Source organism: Oncorhynchus nerka, linkage group LG2 (assembly GCF_034236695.1).
Source record: "Oncorhynchus nerka isolate Pitt River linkage group LG2, Oner_Uvic_2.0, whole genome shotgun sequence".
Classification (NCBI taxonomy): Eukaryota; Metazoa; Chordata; class Actinopteri; order Salmoniformes; family Salmonidae; genus Oncorhynchus; species Oncorhynchus nerka.
Window position 1 is genome coordinate 53,220,580 of NC_088397.1, and position 19,966 is coordinate 53,240,545.

At 46.2% G+C, this 19,966-nt stretch overlaps 1 protein-coding gene across 1 annotated transcript in view; it reads left to right on the top strand.

The window, feature by feature from the left end:
• The window catches only part of LOC115137882 (cadherin-4-like), a 257,900-nt gene that overhangs the window by 211,882 nt on the left and 26,052 nt on the right, over positions 1 to 19,966 (top strand). Inside the window, exons 8-9 of the mRNA XM_029674164.2 lie at positions 9,052 to 9,224; positions 16,550 to 16,687. Coding sequence (XP_029530024.1) covers positions 9,052 to 9,224; positions 16,550 to 16,687 — 311 coding nt within the window. The remainder of the gene's footprint in view (positions 1 to 9,051; positions 9,225 to 16,549; positions 16,688 to 19,966) is intronic.

Here is a 19,966-nt window from a genome sequence, read left to right on the forward strand (position 1 = left end):
TCTTTTGGTTCCATCAGACAGAATGTTCTTCTAGCTGCTCAGAGCAAAGGGAGATGTGTGACGTGTTCATCTCTAGTGTATCTAGAAGACTCTGATATCAATGTGTCTCTGAAGTATTACGGCTTATCCCCCATCTACTCTGGCTGCTATGTAAAAGCATTCAAAGAGACAGACCTGCGGGGAGTCGCCCTTATCGCTGTCGCCAGATGCGACATTGTGTATCAAATCAATCCATCAGTGAACGTGGGTTTGAAATGTCACGCTCGCCATCCGCCACCACCCGCGTTCTTCCATCGGGAGACACAGAGACAAGCATGTCATTGCATTGGATCGGTCTTACATGCAAGTCCTGATGCAATTACAGAATGAACTAATCCAATTGTTATCGTGATTCAGACAGGGAACAAACGTGGTCTGACCAGTGTGGTGTCCATCCACGTGTCATCATTAGGGTATTCTGGGAGCTTGCTGGACACTTCAGGTTATTGGATGGTTATTGTAAACTGATAAGTTTCGTTGACAAATTGGTGAACCCCATGTATTTTATTTAAAAGGAGATGAAGAAGAACCCCCAAACACACACCACCACCACTCTCTCCTCGTGCACAAGAGATCACAGAGAAAACACTCACGTGATAGAGCCGGGGATGTAAAAGGATTTCTCTATGTTATTGTATAACGAGGCCCTCCTGCCTCAGAGCGTAGTTCTATACTCTATCCCGCTTTCTCCCTCTGTGGCGGACAGACGGGAAGTAGTTCCTTTTCATGGCCCTTTTAGAGAGACACTCTGAAATGAGAGCAAAAGACAAATCCAGCGGAGTGCTTTCCCATACACTCAATTTGTCATCTCGAGGGGGGATTCTGTCCTGAAGAGTTTGCTAACAGTCAGAGAAAGATTTAAGAGTTCCCACCGCCTCCTGGCCTGGGGTGCTTGTTAGACCCCAACGTCTGTACACAGGTGAGGAGAGATGGAGGGATGGAGGAACGCAGGGATGTTTCAATCAGTGTAATGGCCCCAGAATTTGTGACTGACTGCTCGTTCTGCGCTGTGTGCAGGAGAATACTTTTTCCTGGGTGATACTTTACAGAGGATTTAAGACCAAATAGATGGAGTCTCAGAGCTGGGGAGGGCATTTAGCAGGAAAGGCCACCCAGAGATGGAGGACCTTCAGACAGAAGTAAGTTGGTTACAAACTCTGCTGCCTTACATTCACAAACACACACCCGGGTATGAATATCGTAAACATGTAGTGGTTCCTTAGGGACTTCATCAAGTTTGCAAGCCAGAGATACAGAAAATATTCAGACCCCTTCCCTTTTCCACACTTTGTTACCTTACAGCCATATTCTAAAATACACACAATACCACATAATGACAAAGTGAAAACAGTTTTTAGAAATGTTTGCAAAGTTATTAAAAAACAGAAATACCGTATTTATATAAGTATTCAGACCCTTTGCTATGAGACTTGACATTGAGCTCAGGTTTATCCTGTTTCTATTGATCATCCTTGAACTTGATTGGAGTCCAACTGTGGTAAATTCAAATGATTGGACATGATTTTGGTAAGCCACACTCCTGTCTATATAAGGTCCCACAGTTGACAGTGCATGTCAGAGCAAAAACCAATCCATGATGTCGAAGGAATTGTCCGTAGAGCTCCGAGACAGGATTGTGTCCATGCACAGATCTGGGGAAGGGTACCAAAATGTCTGCAGCATTAAAGGTCCCCAAGAATACAGTGGCCTCCATCATTCTTAAATGGAAGAAGTTTGGAACCACCAAGACTCTTCCTAGAGCTGGCTGCCTGGCCAAACTGAACAATTGGGGGATGGTCACTCTGACAGAGCTCCAGAGTTCCTCTGTGGAGATGGGAGAACTTTACAGAAGGACAACCATCTCTGCAGCACTCTACCAATCAGGCCTTTATGGTAGAGTGGCCAGACGGAAGCCACTCCTCAGTAAAAGGCACATGACAGCCCGCTTGGAGTTTGCCAAAAGGCACCTAAAGGACTCTCATACCATGAGAAACAAGATTCTCTGGTCTGATGAAACCAAGATTGAACTCCTTGGCCTGGATGCCAAGCGTCACGTCTGGAGGAAACCTGGCAGTATCCCTACGGTGAAGCATGGTAGTGGCAGCATCATGCTGTGGGGATGTTTTTCAGCGGCAGGGACTGGGAGAATAGTCAGGATCGAGTGAAAGATGGATGGGGCAAAATACAGAGAGATCCTTGATGAAAACCTGCTCGAGAGTGCTCAGGACCTCAGACTGGGGCGAAGGTTCACCTTCCAACGGGACAACAACCCTAAGCACACAGCCAAGACAACACAGGAGTGGCTTTGGGACAAGTCTCTGAATGTCCTTGAGTAGGCCAGCCAGAGCCCGGACCTGAACCCGATTGAACATCTCTGGAGATACCTAAAAATAGCTGTGCAGCAACTCTCCCCATCCAACCTGACAGAGCTTGAGAGGATCTGTAGAGAAGCTTGTAGCGCCATACCCAAGAAGATTCGAGGCTGTCATCGCTGCTAAAGGGGCATCAACAAATGACTTAGTGAATGCTCTGAATACTTATGTAAATGTGATATTTCAGTATTTTATTTATTTTTATACATTTCCCAAAAATATCTAAAAACCTGTATTTGTATTGTCATAATGGGGTATTTTGTGTAGATTCATGAGGGGGGGAAACTATTTAATCTATTTTAGAATAGGGTTTGGCCGGTAGGGATATCCTTGTCTCATCGCGCACTAGCGACTCGTGTGGAGCGCTAAACAGGTCGCCAGGTGCACGGTGTTTCCGCCGACACATTGGTGCAGCTGGCTTCCGGGTTGGATGCGCGCTGTGTGAAGAAGCAGTGCGGCTTGGTTGGGTTGTGTTTCGGAGGACACATGGCTTTCAACCTTCGTCTCTCCCGAGCCTGTACGGGAGTTGTAGCGATGAGACAAGATAGTAACTACCAACAATTGGATACCACGAAATTGGGGAGAAAAGGGGTAAAATTCAACAAAAAGGGGGGGAAAGAATAAGACTGTAACGTAACAAAATGTGAGAAAAGTCAAGGGGTCTGAATACTTTCCGAATGCGCCGTATATACAAACGTAGATGGACACCATTTCAAATGAGTGGATTCCGCTATTTCAGCCACACCCATTTCTGGGTGTATAAAATCAAGCAAACAGCCATGCAATGTCCATAGACAAACATTGGCAGTATAATGGGCTGTACTGAAGAGCTCAGTGACTTTCAACGTGGCACCGTCATAGGATGCCACCTTTCCAACAAGTCAATTTGTCACATTTTTGCCCTGTTAGAGCACACACGGGCAACTGTAAGTGCTGTTCTGGTGAAGTGGATACATCTAGGCGAAACAACGGCTCAGCCGCAAAGTGCTAGGCCGCACAAGCTCACAGAACAGGACCGCAGAGCGCTGAAGCATGTAGCGCGTAAAAATCGTCTGTAATGCTCAATACTGAGTTCCAAACGGACTCTGGAAGCAACGTCAGCACAAGAACTGTTCGTTGGGAGCTTCATTAAATGTGTTTCCATGGCCGAGCAGCCGCACACAAGCCTAGGAAGAACACCATGCGCAATTCCAAGCATTGGCTGGAGTGGTGTAAAGTTCGCTGCCATTGGACTCTGAATCAGTTATAACGCGGTCCGACAGATGAATCTGGGTTTGGCCGATGCCAGGAAAACACTACCTGCCCCAATGCATAGTGCCAACTGTAAAGTTTGGTGGAGGATGAATAATGGTCTGGGGCTGTTTTTCATGGTTCGGACTAGGCCCCTTCGTTCCAGTGAAGGAAAATCTTAATGTTTCAGCATACAATGACATTCTAAACAACTTTGTGGCAACAGTTTGGGGAAGGCCCTTTCCTCTTTCAGCATGACAATTCTCCTGTGCACAAAGCGAGGTCCATACAGTAATGGTTTATCGAGATCGGTGTGGAAGAACTTGACTGGCCTGCACAGAGCCCTGACCTCATCAAACACCTTTGGGATGAATTGGGACGCCGACTGCGAGCCAGGCCTAATCGCCCAACATCAGTGCCAGACCTCACTAACGCACTGGTGGCTGAATTGAAGCAAGTCCCTGCAGCAATATTCCAGCATCTACTGGAAAGCCTTCCCAGAAGAGTGGAGGCTGTTTATAGCATCAAAGGGGGACCAACTCTATATTAATGCCCATGATTTTGGAATGAGATGTGTCCACATACTTTTGTCCAAGTAGTGTATAAAATAGATTTCTTCTCCCTCAAGTCTGTTCTTCTCTAATAATTCCTTCAGCATGGGAAGTTGTGAAGACATGTGAAGAGACATTGCAGTAAATTGTTCTGACTGCCCATGCATTGAGGTGTGAGGTAATTTTCTGGCGGCTGGTTTTCATTGGTCCCTCCCGGGCATGGCAGGGTTGTGTATGGTGGTGGGTGGAGCTGCAGTGTGGTCTGTTAAAAGCCCGGGGAGGGCCAGTAGTGCCATTAGAGCCAACTTTGTGTGACCGCAGTGATTTGTGTCCCCTTTATCACTCTGTCCCTAGACACACACACAGAGTGACTGCCACATCCCTCTCCTTCTCACCTCTCCTCCTTGGCCTCATACTTCTCCTCCTGCCCTTCCACACAGTCTCTCACCCACTAGTGCCTCCCCATATTAATATTGTACTCTACTTTACCTGTCCCTCTCTCAATGCCTGTTTTTAATCCTCCTCTTACCCTCCTTTTCTTGTCCTTTCCTCTTCCAACCCCTATCTCTCTCCCTTCCCTTTTCATCCCCGGAAATGCCTTGCCATGCTATCTTTCTGCATCTGTGCTTTAGATTAGATTATTAGATTAGATGAGTTTATTAATCACATGCACAGCGTCGCAGATGTAATCACAAGGACCGTGAAATTCTTATTGCTCTGAGTGCAAAAAGTGCAGGTCAAAAAAGGGAAGTGAATGAGACAATAATACAAATATGAATAATACTTGTGTCCATCTCTCTCTTGTTCTGCCCCTTTGCCTCCACATCCTCCACTGGTGTGTATGGCTGCCAGGCTTCCCCCAAAAAATGGCCAAGAAAAAAACATATTTCATCTCTCTGTGTATCATAAATGTCGTTCAATTCGTATGAGGCTGAATGTATCTCACCGGAGAAAGCAAACCAAGTGAACAACACACCACCCTCTGTATGTGTAGCCCATCTGAAAGAATAATAATAATAATAGCCAATCAGCGTTGAGCTAAACAGAACACAGCTGTGAATGGTCCTGGCACCCCCCCAAAAAAGTGTCAAGTGAAGCCAGTGCGGATTTGCCTTCAAACCAGTCATATCACATTAGAAGCCAAACATCATTGACAGAAATGTTGCATCTCATTGTGTCGTTGTCCTCCGGTGGTTAGCTAGCTAGCTAAAATTGTCCCTTTCCTAAAGTAGCCATGGATGGAGATAGGGATTTGGACTTGTGGTTTTACTTAAATCTCCGTGCTGGCCAATGATTATAACGGAAATTCTGATCCAACCATAACACCCCCTCCCCCAAATACATACACACACACACACACACACACACACACACAGAGAGAAATCAGTACCATGGACAGATACATCATACTTACCTTATGTTGATTGGACTAAATTGTTTCTGGTATCTTTTAGTTGTCCCTGTATTAGGGCTCACAAGTGGCGCAGCGGTCTAAGGCACTGCATCTCAGTGCAAGAGTCCCTGGTTCAAATCCAGGCTTGATCACATCCGGCCGCGTTTGGGAGTCCCATAGGGCGGCGCACAATTTGCCCAGCGTCGTCTGGATTCGGCCGGGGTAGGCCGTCATTGTAAATAAGAGTATGTTCTTAATTAACTGACTTGTCTAGTTAAATAAAGGTTCAATACATGTTTTTGACTAAGCAGATGTGATTAGATAATGTTGACGTTGAAATAGTGCTGGAATAGCCTGTTTTCTTTGCAACTTGCGGTGACTCCAAATCAATAGTTGTTTGTTTAGTAGTCCAAAAATGTACTTGACCATGCTGTAGGTCGTATAACTGTTTGTTACAGGCTAAATGTTTCGTGGACCTGACCGGACAGATGTTGCTCTCTTGCTCTCTTTTATGATGAAACAAAGGTGTGGCTGAATTTATCCTGCCACTGTGCCTTCTTATTGTCTCGGCCTTAAGCTTTATATACAGTATCACGGTGTCAAGGCACATGAACTAACAGGTTATAGAGCAAAAAATGCAATTATCACAACACAGGTTGTAATATATATATTGTTTTCCTTGCTTGGTTTCCCCAGTGATTTTACCCTCACACCGCTACTATAATAATGTAATTCATCTGTAATTGGAAGGCAGCCCAGCTAACACATAACGTTCTGAGAACCATATGTTTCTTTAGAGCTCGTTGAGAGCGTGTTTGTCCTATGGTTATTCTGCATACAACCTTTCCACAACTTGGAAACATTAAGAAAATATTCCATAAAATCCACAAGAAATCATTAGAGACGTTCAAATCATTTTTGTAAGATTGTTATTTCGTTCTCAGTGTCTGAACAGCTTTGAACGAGTAAAACAAATATGGCATGCTAGCTCAATTCTGGTGACGCTGTGGACTAATTTACTGACTAGAGATCAGAAGATCGTAGGTTTGAATCACACTGACGCCGTGAGATTTTCACTTCCATTCTCAGAACGTTTAAAAAAAACATTCAGTTTTACTGGTCAGGAAGCGTATGGCTTCGTTCCCAGAACCAATGGAAAATCTCAAACGTACGTTCCCACAACTTCCAAGGAACCACATGTGTTAGCTGGGAGGTGTTGACCCCCAGCTCAGTCATGTTTAGTCAGTGGATGGAGCCCATCAGGGATCTCAACTTTCCGCTCTCTTTCCCATGTAACCAAATGGCCAACATGCCTGCCTTGCCTGCCACCAGTGAAATTTTCAGCTCCAGCGGTTTTGGTGGAAAAGCAATTAGGATTTAGAATTCATTTTCAAATGAAAGAAGAATTAAACAGGCTCAGAGGTTAACTCTTTCAGGCATGCCCACACTTTTAGACAAAGAGCACTCTTTAAGCTTATTAAGAAATCCCTCTTATTGAAATTAAAGGTGGCAGAGTTGACATACGATTCTCTACATTACTCCTCCCCCATCGGACTGAACATTTGATCGAATGTTGATGCTCTCCTCTGTAATAAGGGTCATTGTTTTTCTCCTCGCTCCCTTCCATGGCTCTCTCTCTCTCTCTCCCCGTTGTTTTCTCTCCATGGGCAAAGTGACAACTCATGCTTTGAAACTTAATGAAGTTTGAAATAGAATTCTCAGCTACAATTATTCTGTTGATTCTGGCTGTCACGGGAATTATGGCGCTATCTCTGCCCAATTATGAGAGCCAGCGGAACAGACACCTGTAGCTGCGAGTACCCACTGTGTGTCTCTTCTCCTGTCTGTCTGAAATTCAACATGTTTCTACACTAGCTAATCCTATCTAATACTATCCATGCCCCTACTTCTGATATACAGCAAAACTGACCCTAGATCAGCTCTAATGTCTCTCACTCCTCCCTGTTTTTCCTCCCATCTCTCTCTCTCTCTGTCTCTGTTTCTCTCTCTCTCTCTCTCTCGCTCTCTCTCTCTCTCTCTCTCTCTCTGTCTCTCTCTCTGTCTCTCTCTCTGTCTCTCTCTCTCTCTGTCTCTCTCTCTCTCTCTCTCTCTCTCTCTCTCTCTGTCTCTCTCTCTCTCTCTCTCTCTCTCTCTCTCTCTCTCTCTCTCTCTCTCTCTCTCTCTCTCTCTCTGTCTCTCTCTCTGTCTCTCTCTCTCTGTCTCTCTCTCTCTCTGTCTCTCTCTGTCTCTCTCTCTCTCTCTCTCTCTGTCTCTCTCTCTCTCTGTCTCTCTCTCTCTGTCTCTCTCTGTCTCTCTCTCTCTGTCTCTCTCTCTCTCTCTCTCTCTGTCTCTCTCTCTCTGTCTCTCTCTCTCTCTCTCTCTCTGTGTCTCTCTCTGTCTCTCTCTCTCTCTCTCTCTCTCTCTCTCTCTCTCTCTCTCTCTCTCTCTCTCTCTCTCTCTCTCTCTCTCTCTCTCTCTGTCTCTGTTTCTCTCACTCTCTCTCTACCTACACTCCTCTCTGTCTCTGTCTATCAATCCCTATATCTCTCTATATGTGCTTCTCTCTTCTCCTCTTCCTCTCTCCCCCTGTCTCTTTCTCTTTGTTTCTGCCTCCTTATACAGTACAACAACCCTAGCATGTGTGTTCTCCTGCCTCTCTCCCCCTAAGCTGACAAGACCCTAGATTTCCTGCTGCAGCAGTAGCAGTAGCAGCCTTTAAATGGCTGCCTGATGGAGAGTGACATTTTCCCTGAGCTGGGGAGAGGAACGAGGAGATCTCTCCCTTTTCCTGGACAGAGTGCTCCTAATTGCCTGGTCACATTTGTGAGCTTGGCTGACAAGCTCTTACAAATCAATAATTCTGCTAGGGGAGATGGGGGCACAGGCCTTTCACCCCCCATCCCCTCCACCTCTATACACACGTACACAGGCACACACCACCCCCACCACCAGCCTTAAATGGCTGTGTTTTTTACCCATGATTCCAAGACAAATAGGGAGAGAGCATCGGAGCATTAAGGGCAGCAGCCGTTCTGCTGAAGGCTGAAATAATGGATGGTGGAAATGGCAGAAGAGCCCATGCTGCTCATTACTAAATGGACTCTGTAGGGAGGAACTTTACCCTGCCTGCCTGCCTGCCAGCCTGCCAGCCTGGTATATACAGGGATGGGATGAATGGGGGCTTTTTCACAGAGTTTTTTGTCTGCTTATTTTCCCCTTGAATTTTCCCTTAGCTGAAGACATAGATGCAGGGAATGGGTTTGAAATACGTTTAGAAGTGTGTATACTGTGTACTGTATGTTAAATATGTGTTTGTGTATGATGATGGGACACATATGTTACATCTCTTGGTGTTTGTATGACTGTTCATGGCTTTTTCTTTGCCAGGAGGAGGTGTTTCCTGTGCTGTGTGATTCACATTGTGTTTCTGTAACTGTTGCTGGCTCTGCCTCCTCCCTGTTGGCAGGCACGTTAGTGATGCAGGTGACCGCCAACGACTCAGATGACGACACCACAGCCAATGGGATGGTGCGGTACCGGATCCTATCCCAGACCCCCCACATGCCAATCCCCAATATGTTCACCATCAACAGCGAGACGGGAGACATCTTCACGGTTGCCGCCGGCTTGGACAGGGAGGTCAGTAGCACAACAAGGTCACACTGCCTGTCAGGGGGCGCAGGGGGGGAACAGTGGGGAGGAAGGGGCATTGACATCCTTTTGGATCGGTGTTCATGTCAGCCTGTTACTGCACATTCACAGGGTTACGGTATGTTGATGGTGTCTACTGTGTCACCTTACATCTCATGGCAGGGGTACCGTGTCAAACTAAGTCATTATATTAAATATAGTCTGACACTGGGTGTTGTTCCCATTCCTATAGGTCACCACTCCTGTACACCAGTCAGTCACCTTCTGCCCTTAATAACAAACTCAGGATTCCCTCTCTCCCTAGACTAAACCTTAAACGTGATGAGCAAAATATTCAGATAGGGTTGGGGTTAATTCCTATTCCAGTCTATTCAGGAACTGAATTGAATTATTCATGTGTAGAGACTTTTCATGTCCAATTCAGTTGACAGGAGTTGAAATGGAATTGACCGTGACCCTGCGAACAGCACTGCTAATGGCTATAAAATACCAACACGTGCTGGCCCTCCTTAAGGGGTCATGGGAATGGATTTCACCTGGTTTATCCTCTACCCTCCTTGTGTCGCAGGTGTTGTGCCCTCCCCCCCTTCTTAGATCACTAATGAGGGAGGTCACGGTGGGTCAACTCTGTTCATCCCATAATGCATCAGTAAGCTGCCAGCAGAGTATTTTTCTTACAGTCAGCCTCTCAGACTCACACTCCTAACACTCCTCTGTGGCCTGACATTCAGAGGGAAACACCTCCGCCAGTCCTACTCCTAATGTTCCAAAGACACAAATTTATAACATACTGTATCATTATGATATTATTAGTCTGGTGATTTTACCACATACATAAAAGCACAAGTGCTGAGTCTGAGCCTTTGAGCTCTGGCAACACGAGTCAGTCTCATAACGTTTATATCCACAGATTTCCCAATAGTCCCACATGGCAATAGCTCCATCCTGACCATCCTGTGGAAACCAGACGGATTTGACCTATATTGGAAACAAAAGACTGGTATGGCTACCAGGTTTAGTTGTTTAATACCTGATTTGTGTGTGAATAATTGAGGAACATAAACAATCACAATTGCATCCAGGTTCTGTATGCATGCACTTTACTCATTCAAGTATGCATGTTATACAGTAAAGGGTTGACAGTAGAAATCATCTGCAGTTAATGCAGGGGCCTGTTTCACTGTCCCCTGGTCTCCCCCACAGCTGAACGGATGGGAGTCAACCTCATTAATCTAGGTAGAGCAGCAACTCCAGCAGCCCTGTCCCACCTGCCTCTCTCCCTCTGATCATTCCCCTAAAACTGGGACACACCTGGGTGTTCACCCACCTACGCTCAAGGTCACACACATAAGTACACTCTCAGGCATTAGCACACATGTATGCATGCACACACCCGCACGCTCACACACACACACACACACACACACATACACACGCGCACACACACACACTGCGATGTAGCAGCTAATCTTCTTCATCAGTTGCACTGGAGACTAAATGGAATATTCATGTGTTAATTAAGGGGTGAGTGAGCCTCTTCAATGTGGAGAAGAGCAGGGGAACAGGAAGGGCACTTCAGTGTCACCCAGCCCTGAACACTCCTGAATGCCAATTACCCTGCCACTCACTGCATCCCTGACCTCACCTCCTCTGTGCCCTCGTGCCACTGCATGTTTCAGCACACTGGTTAACAAGCAGGGCTAAGCTGTCTCTGGGTCCCTCGTTCTCTGCCTGAGAAACAGAGGTACTGCACATAAACAAGCCACTGTGTCTTTCTCTTGTGCTGGTGGCTAATGGGCAGCATTTGTTAGTCCTGGTCCTGAGTGTGTAGCGGTGAGGTACAGTATGAGGTAGCCTGCTGGGTGTCAGAGCTGCTGAGTGTAAGAGTCATGCTGTCCTGTACTGTGTGCCACAGATGGACTGGGCTGTCTCGGTGCTCTCTAGGCCTGGCTGGAGTGGCAGGTCCGTTCCTTTTCATTCCCCCAGGCTACTGCAGCCTCACCGGAGCCTGGCTGTGCACGGTGCTGGGCACGATGCTGGGCGGCGGGGCTGACTCGTGTCAGCTCCAGGTTGGACCATGTAAGCTCCGCTCTGCCTGATTAGGGCATTGATCTGACACTGTAGTCAGTGTTTCTGAGTGCCTAAAGACTGTCCACATGGGGTAGGAGAGGCTGGGCAGGGGATAAGGCAGGGCACTGGGCATCTACAGGGGCTTGGATGTGCCAGCTCCAGGGGACTGAGTATTACTCTTTCAAGCTGGGGAAGTGGTTAACCATTATGGAGAAAAGTGGAGAAAAGTTTGTTTTTGACATATCTGGGGGGGGGGGGAAGTGTCTGTGCATATGGGTGTATCGGAGTGTTTGTGAGACAGTATTTCATGTGTCATGAGTATATCATACTGGTCTGGGTGTGTATGTATATTGTATGTCCATGTGTCTTTGTGTTTCATACAGTGTATTTAGGAGGGGGGCTGTGCTCCATCTTCCTCAGAAAGCTGCAGTGAATGGGAGAGAGGGAGTCTCTCTGGGTTAAATGTGAGTCAGTGGCTGTTTGAGGTAGATTGTTAGTGACAGGGTAATCACTGTGGTCAGTACCAAACTGACAGGCCGGAACACAAACCACAGAGCAAATACGGAAAGTGCTAGTTCAGTGCTCATTCACGCTTGCTTTGTCTTCGTCACATGTTCAGTCTGCCTAGCACACAAAGCACAAACACACACAGCTCGGATTCAATGCATGCTCCATTAAAGGGATTCTCCGGTACTTTTGTATATTTTTTTGCCAGTAGTGGTCCCCGAAAATTGCGTAATATGTCACATACAGTGTGTGCAACACATCATTGCTGTCTCTCTCTCGCTGTGCTGTGGGTGCATCATGTGCATCTTGCTAGCTGTCACTCATATGGCGAGGCGCTGAAACTCTGTGGTTGAACTCGAATTGCTAGGGTGTTGGCCCACGTGGGGGAAAATGTTATGGGAAATGGCGCAGCACAGCTTCCAGAAAAAGTGTTGCTTTCAAACTAGGGATTTTGTGGCTAATTGAGGTAAGACAGTCATTATACTCATAGATTATGCTTGTATGAACTACACATTGACACATCCAGCCCAAAGTGGGAGGTTTAAAAAACACTTAGTAGTATCCAACGTTCTGGAGCATGTCTTTAATGTTTTGTAAGTAAAAAATGTACCTTGCATTTTTCCTATCAATGTCAGTAATGTCTTTCTATCTTTTTTGTAACTAAGATTTGAAAACAAACTCAACTCCAAACAGTGACTATTAGACAACCATTTCAGGATTTAATTTGACCTTTTAGGTTTAAAAGGAGTACTGGCAATAGAGTTCTGTTAGCCTGTAGCCTTTTGTGCTTTCTGTACTCTCTGGTCTCGTTCAGCTCCTGTGCAAAGGATCTCATTTTACCTCAGAGTTTGCAGCAGTGTTCTGTTCTTATGGCCCTAGATGCCTTTCAACCCTTCCCATTAAAGTCCAAGAGCTTAGGCCCGTGGGAAAAGCGCTGCTTTTGTTCTGTTTGGTGAAAGAAGAAGGCCTATTTCCTTTCTTGAGTTGGGCTCTAATCTAACAGAGATACTTATTTTCAAAGATCTATAGGACTCATTAGAGACACCATTAATGGCTTGTTAGGGCAGACACACGGACGGAAGAGGCTAGAAGAGTGTGTGTATGTGTGTGCTGGGTTAAACTTCTATCAACTGTCAGGTTTGGAACAAAGTGCTGCAGGACAGCATGTCTCATTCCCCCGACTGTGTCAGAGTGCCACCTGCTGTTGGGCTTAACACACCTTTCCATGCTTGATCAAAGACTATGCACGTCTGCTACTCAGAGTCAGGCTAGCCACAGGACAGCAACTATCCAGGACCACTGTTACCCTGATGTAGCTGAATGAAGGGTGTATCTACTGCAGTGCACGATGAGAAGAGATGGTATTGATCTTTCATTATGACTGTAATAAAGCGCAGCCCATATTGAGTTTTCATTAATAGAGCTGGTCTAGTTCAAATTAACATGTGGAGCGAGTCCTAATGACTCTGCAGAACTTTAAATGACTCTGGGTGAGTTTAAGTGTTTTAAAAGCCTTGCTGGATCAACTGACCTGACTATTAAGCACACTGCTCCTTGAGCAGAGAGCGAGAGAGACGGAGAGCGAGAGAGACGGAGAGCGAGAGAGACGGAGAGTGAGAGAGACGGAGAGCGAGAGAGAGAGACGGAGAGCGAGAGAGAGAGAGAGAGAGACGGAGAGCGAGAGAGACGGAGAGTGAGAGAGATGGAGAGCGAGAAAGACGGAGAGCGAGAGAGACGCAGAGCGAGAGAGAGAGAGAGAGAGACGGAGAGCGAGAGAGACGGAGAGCGAGAGAGAGAGAGAGAGAGAGACGGAGAGTGAGAGAGACGGAGAGCGAGAGAGAGAGAGAGAGAGAGAGACGGAGAGCGAGAGAGACGGAGAGCGAGAGAGACGGAGAGCGAGAAAGACGGAGAGCGAGAGAGACGCAGAGCGAGAGAAACGGAGAGAGACAGAGAGAGAGAGGGAGGGAGAGGGAGAGTGTGAGACGGAGAAAGAAAAATAGAAAGAGCACTGATCTTTCCCCAGCATTTTACTGGCCTCCATCAGGGTTCATTAGCCAGCCACCTGGGTTCCACCCTAAATGCGTCTGAGATTCAGGTCCTGACCCCAGAGCTGTTATAGGCCGTGTTATCGAGGTCAACCGTGCAGAACTGGCCCAGGCATAGCAGATAGCAGGGCTGCTGAATGGTGAAAGGCTTGAAAAGAGGCCCTTTCAGTCTATCTACAGAATATCAGTAACATTTCAAATCAAATGTATTTATAAAGCCCTTCTTACATCAGCTGATATCTCAAAGTGTTGTACAGAAACCCAACCCAGCCCAGCAAGCAATGCAGGTATAGGAGCACGGTGGCTAGGAAAAACTCCCTAGAAAGGCCAGAACCTAGGAAGAAACCTAGAGAGGAACCAGGCTGAGGTGTGGCCAGTCCTCTTCTGGCTGTGCTGGGTGGAGATTATAACAGAACATGGCCAAGATACTCAAATTTTCATAGATGACCAGCAGGGTCAAATAATAATAATCACAGTTGTTGTTGACGATGCAAAAGGTCAGCACCTCAGGAGTAAATGTCAGTTGGCTTTTCATAGCCGATCATTCAGAGTATCTCTACCGCTCCTGCTGTCTCTAGAGAGTTGAAAACAGCAGGTCTGGGACAGGTAGCATGTCTGGTGAAGAGAGAGAGAGAGGGAGGGGGAGAGACCCTAGCGTCCCCCGGACACATAAATACTGGAGGCTGAGACGGGAGGGGTCGGGAGACACTGTTGCAACATCTGACGATACCCCCGGACAGGGCCAAACAGGCAGGATATAACCCCACCGACTTTGCCAAAGTACAGCCCCCATATTGCTAGAGGGATATCTTCAACCACCAACTTACCATCCTGAGACAAGGCCGAGAATAGCCCACAGAGATCTCCGCCACGGCACAACCCAAGGGGGTGCGCCAACCCAGACAGGAAGATCACGTCAGTGACTCAATCCACTCAAGTGACGCACCCCTCCTAGGGACGGCATGAAAGAGCATGAGTAAGCCAGTGACTCAGCCCCTGTAATAGGGTTAGAGGCAGAGAATCCCAGTGGAGAGAGGGGAACCGGCCAGGCAGAGACAGCAAGGGTGGTTCGTTGCTCCAGGCAGAGACAGCAAGGGCGGTTCGTTGCTCCAGTGCCTTTCCGTTCACCATCACACTCCTGGGCCAGACTACACTCAATCATATGACCTACTGAAGAGATGAGTCTTCAGTAAAGACTTAAAGGTTGAGATCGAGTCTGCGTCTCTCACATGGGTAGGCAGACCATTCCATAAAACTCGAGCTCTATAGGAGAAAGCCCTGCCTCCAGCTGTTTGCTTAGAAATTCTAGGGACAGTTAGGAGGCCTGCGTCTTGTGACCATATCGTACGTGTAGGTATGTACGGCAGGACCAAATCAGAAAGATAGGTAGGAGCAAGCCCATGCAATGCTTTGTAGGTAAGCAGTAAAACCTTTAAATCAGCCCATTTCAAGTAACTACTAACCCTAACTCTAACCTTAACCTTTATCCTAACCATAAACTTAGCCCTAACCCTTATTCTAAACCTAACCCTAGCCCTAACCTTAACACTTATCCTAACCCTAAACTTAGCCCTTACTCTAACCCTTTTTCTAAACCTAACACTAGCCCTAACCTTAACCCTTATCCTATCCCTAAACTTAGCCCTTACCCTACCCTAGCCCTAACCTTAACTCTTACCCTTATTCTAAACCTAACCATAGCCATTACCATAGCAAACAGTTGCTTATCAACAGATAGTTTGTTGATATTATAACCATCTGTAGAGCATCCACCGATGGAAAATCCAGACTATCCAAATATGGTGTGACCGAACATGGCAGTAGACTAGGCTGGGCTTCCCTCTCCTCTTCACACTGACTGACCTGTCCTTGACGTCCATTTTTGACACCAGCACAATAGGAGGTTTAGCCAAACGGATTAATGAGAGCAGAGAGGAGCGGCGACTCTGAGAGGCTTACAGGGAGAGCCTGGGAGACTGGAGAGAGAGATGGACTGGCGAGAGGGGCGAAACTATCGCTGCACTGATGGACACAGTGAACTTTTAGCACCACGGACAGCAGCAAAGTGTCAATGAGTTTTGTTTTTGAGTCAAAATAATATATACTGTAATGCAGTGTGTGCAGTGTGTGTGCATCTGTGCGTGTTATGAGAGGGAAGGAGGGAGAGATGAAAAGAGAGGAGAAGACAGTGTCTGCCGTATCTTCTCAGTGTGAATGCATGTTATACTGTCTGACGTCATGATTGACTGTTCTTTCAATGGTGGTCTGTACGGCAGCACCGCCTCTAGCTATTCTCTCCCATCTAACTGGCCTAAATAATGTCCATTCACTCTCTTTAATATTTGCAGCATAGTGGTTCTTCTTAAAGGGATGGCACCTCCATTAGAGTGAGTGATGATGAGGGTTGCTCAGAGAGCTAAAAGCAGGGACTTGTAGGCTATAATGGATGAGCCTTTCACTCGCGCCCGTTGGTCCCTCACTTCCTAAGCCTTTGTGTGTGTGTGTGTGTGTGTGTGCGCGCGTGTGTTCATGAGTTTGCACATAAGTGTGTGTGTCAGGTTCAGAGCTATTTGTGCTAGTTATTAATTTGTTTGTTTGTCAGTCAGCCCACCTAGCTATAGTATGCTCAGAACTACCTTCACCCTATATGACGTCTTATTTAACTAACGTGAATGTGGTGTGTCTTTCCAGAAAGTGTCCCAGTACACCATCATCGTCCAGGCCACGGACATGGAGGGGAACCTGAACTTTGGCCTGTCCAACACGGCCACCGCCCTCATCTCTGTGACCGACATCAACGACAACCCTCCCGAGCTGACAGCCAGGACGGTGAGTCTCCTCTCCACCCCTGGACTGACCTCTACTGTAGGGCCACACATCTGTATTCACGACAGGATAACATCAGCTGATGGATATTCACCAGGGCAGTGCCCCAACTCTGTTGTAGATGCAGTCCATGTGTCTGATGCTATCTTAGAGAACAAGATTTCATGGCTCTTTGACAGGAGGTTAGAGAGCTGGACAGAGGAGCGGGACAGAGACATGTGGAGAGATAAACAGCAGGCGAGGACAAATAGGAGGACCAAAAACACGGAGAAGAAAGGGGTCAGAGGGAAACAGGGAGCTACTGCAGTAAAGGGAGAGTGTGTCGGAGCGACATATGGAGGGACAGAAAAAGAGGGATGAGAGAGAAAGATCATAGGCATGCTGTTTGGTGATGGGAGCAGCCCTCCCTCCACTCTTTCTGCCAGCAGCCTCTCTGGTGACCATGGTTTGTCTGCAGGCATCTGGCCCCAGTCCCATTCACATCCGCACTGGAGGCAGCCTGACTTCTTCTGGCCCACTTTTTTTTTTGTGTGTGTGTGTGTGTGTGTGTGTGGGCGTGTGTGTGGGCGTGCATCACGAGGGAGGGGTAGTCTCTCCCTTCATTGGTCTTTCTTTCTTTCTTTCTCCCTCCCTCTCTCCTTTTTCTGTATGACCATCCATCTGCAGGGGGAGGAGTGTGTCCACGTCACACGCTGCCTCCTCTGATGTGTGATCCATCTCTTGGTGGCACGGCGGTATCATCACTGCGTGTGCCAGGCAGGCAGCTGTGTAGTTCCAGCCGGTTGCTCTGATAAGAGGCCCCAGCTGTCAGAGACTAACCCACTGAACAACGCCTCTCCTCAGACTGCTCTGTCCTGTCTCTGTCACTCCCCTCTCACAGGGGAACACTCAAACCTCCACACAGCCACACTCCTCTCTCCTCTACTCTCTCCACTGTTCAGTCTCTGTATGCTGTTTGCTGGTGTATCAGACATGGTGTTGGGCAGTGGTGGGAAAAGTACCCAATTGTCATACTTGAGTTAAGGTAAAGATACCTTAATATAAAATGACTCAAGTGAAAGTCACCAGGGTAAAATACTACTTGAGTGAAAAAAGTCTAAAAGTACAGTTGAAGTCGGAAGTTTACATACACCTTAGCCAAATACATTTAAACTTAGTTTTTCACAATTCCTGAACATTTAAAACTAGTAAAAAGAGAATGATTTATTTCAGCTTTTATTTCTTTCATCACATTCCCAGTGGGTCAGAAGTTGATATACACTCAATTAGTATTTGGTAGCTTTGCCTGTCAATTGTTGAACTTGGGTCAAACGTGTTGGGTAGCCTTCCACAACCTTCCCACAATAAGTTGGGTGAATTTTGGCCTGTAACCTGTAACTGTAACCTGTAACTGAGTCAGGCTTGTAGGCCTCCTTGCCCGCACACGCCTTTTCAGTTCTGCCCACACATTTTCTATTAGGATTGAGGTCAGGGCTTTGTGATGGCCACTCCAATACCTTGACTTTGTTGTCCTTAAGCCATTTTGCCACAACTTTGGAAGTATGCTTGTGGTCATTGTCCATTTGGAAGACCCATTTGCAACCAAGCTTTAACTTTCTGACTGATGTCTTGAGATGTTGCTTCAATATATCCACATAATTTTCCTACCTCATGATGCCATCTATTTTGTGAAGTGCACCAGTCCCTCCTGCAGCAATGCACCCCCACAACATGATGCTGCCACCTTCGTGCTTCACGGTTGGGATGATGTTCTTCGGCTTGCAGTCCTATTTTTGTTTCATCAGACCAGAGGACATTTCTCTAAAAAGTACGATCTTTGTCCCCATGTGCAGTTGCAAACCGTAGTCTGGCTTTTTTTATGGCGGTTTTGGAGCAGTGGCTTCTTCTTTGCTGAGCGGCGTTTCAGTTTATGTCGAGATATGACTCATTTTACTGTGGATATAGATACCTTTGTACCTGTTTCCTCCAGCATCATCACAAGGTCCTTCCTTCACAAGGTAGCTTTTCTGGGATTGATTTCGCACCAAAGTACGTTCATCTCTAGGAGACAACGTCTCCTTCCTGAGCGGTATGACAGCTGTGTGGTCCCATGGTGTTTATACTTGCATACTATTGTTTGTACAGATGAACGTGGTACTTTCAGGCGTTTGGAAATTGCTCCCAAGGATGAACCAGACTTGTGGAGGTCTACAATATTTTTTCTGAGGTCTTGGCTGATTTCTTTTGGTTTTCCCATGATGTCAAGCAAAGAGACAGTGAGTTTGAAGGTAGGCCTTGAAATACATTCACAGGTACACCTCCAATTGACTCAAATTATGTCAATTAGCCTATCAGAAGCTGCTGAAGCCATGACATCATTTTCTGGAATTCTCCAAGCTGTTTAAAGGCACAGTCAACTCAGTGTATGTAAACCTCTGACCCCCTGGAAGTGTGATATAGTGAATTATAAATTAAATAAACAATTGTTGGACAAATGACTTGTGTCATGCACAACGTAGATTTCCTAACCGACTTGCCAAAACTATAGTTTGTTAACAAGAAATGTGTGGAGTTGTTGAAAAATGAGTTTTAATGACTCCAGTGTATGTATTATGTGTATGTAAACTTCCGACTTCAACTGTATGTGGTTTTAAATGTAAAAGTATAAATCATTTCAAATTCCTTTTAACAAGCAAACCAGAGGGCACAATTTTACTTTTTATTTTATTTACGGATAGCCAGGGGCACACTCCAACACTTAGACATAATTTACAAATTAAGCATTTGTGTTTAGTCAACCAGATCAGAGGCAGTAGGATATTTTATTGATACGTGTGTGAATTGGACCATTTTCCTGTCCTGCTAAGCATTCAAATGTAAGAGTTGCTTTTAAGGGCATTTTTATTTCCACTTCTTGCTAACATTATTGTTGTTGTTATTATCAACCAAAACGATGCTTCTATTGGGACCAATAAAAGAGTACTTTTGGTTGTCAGGGAAAATGTATGGAGTAAAAGAGTACAATATTTTCTTCCGGAATTTAGTGAAGTAAAAGTCAAATTTGACAAAAAAAATATCAATAGTACTTTAATGTATTTTTACTTAAATACTTTAAGGTAGTGGTGTGAGAGTGTTGAGTATCATGTGGCATTGCAGGGGAGATAATGAATTATACCAGCTATAGAACAACCAGGATGACAATGAGGGAGAAAAGAAAAGCTCTGGCAACATGGTTTAGAACACATGGTTTGGAACACAAGAGTCAAACTACGTGTTCCAATAGTAACAGATGGATGGGCCTCT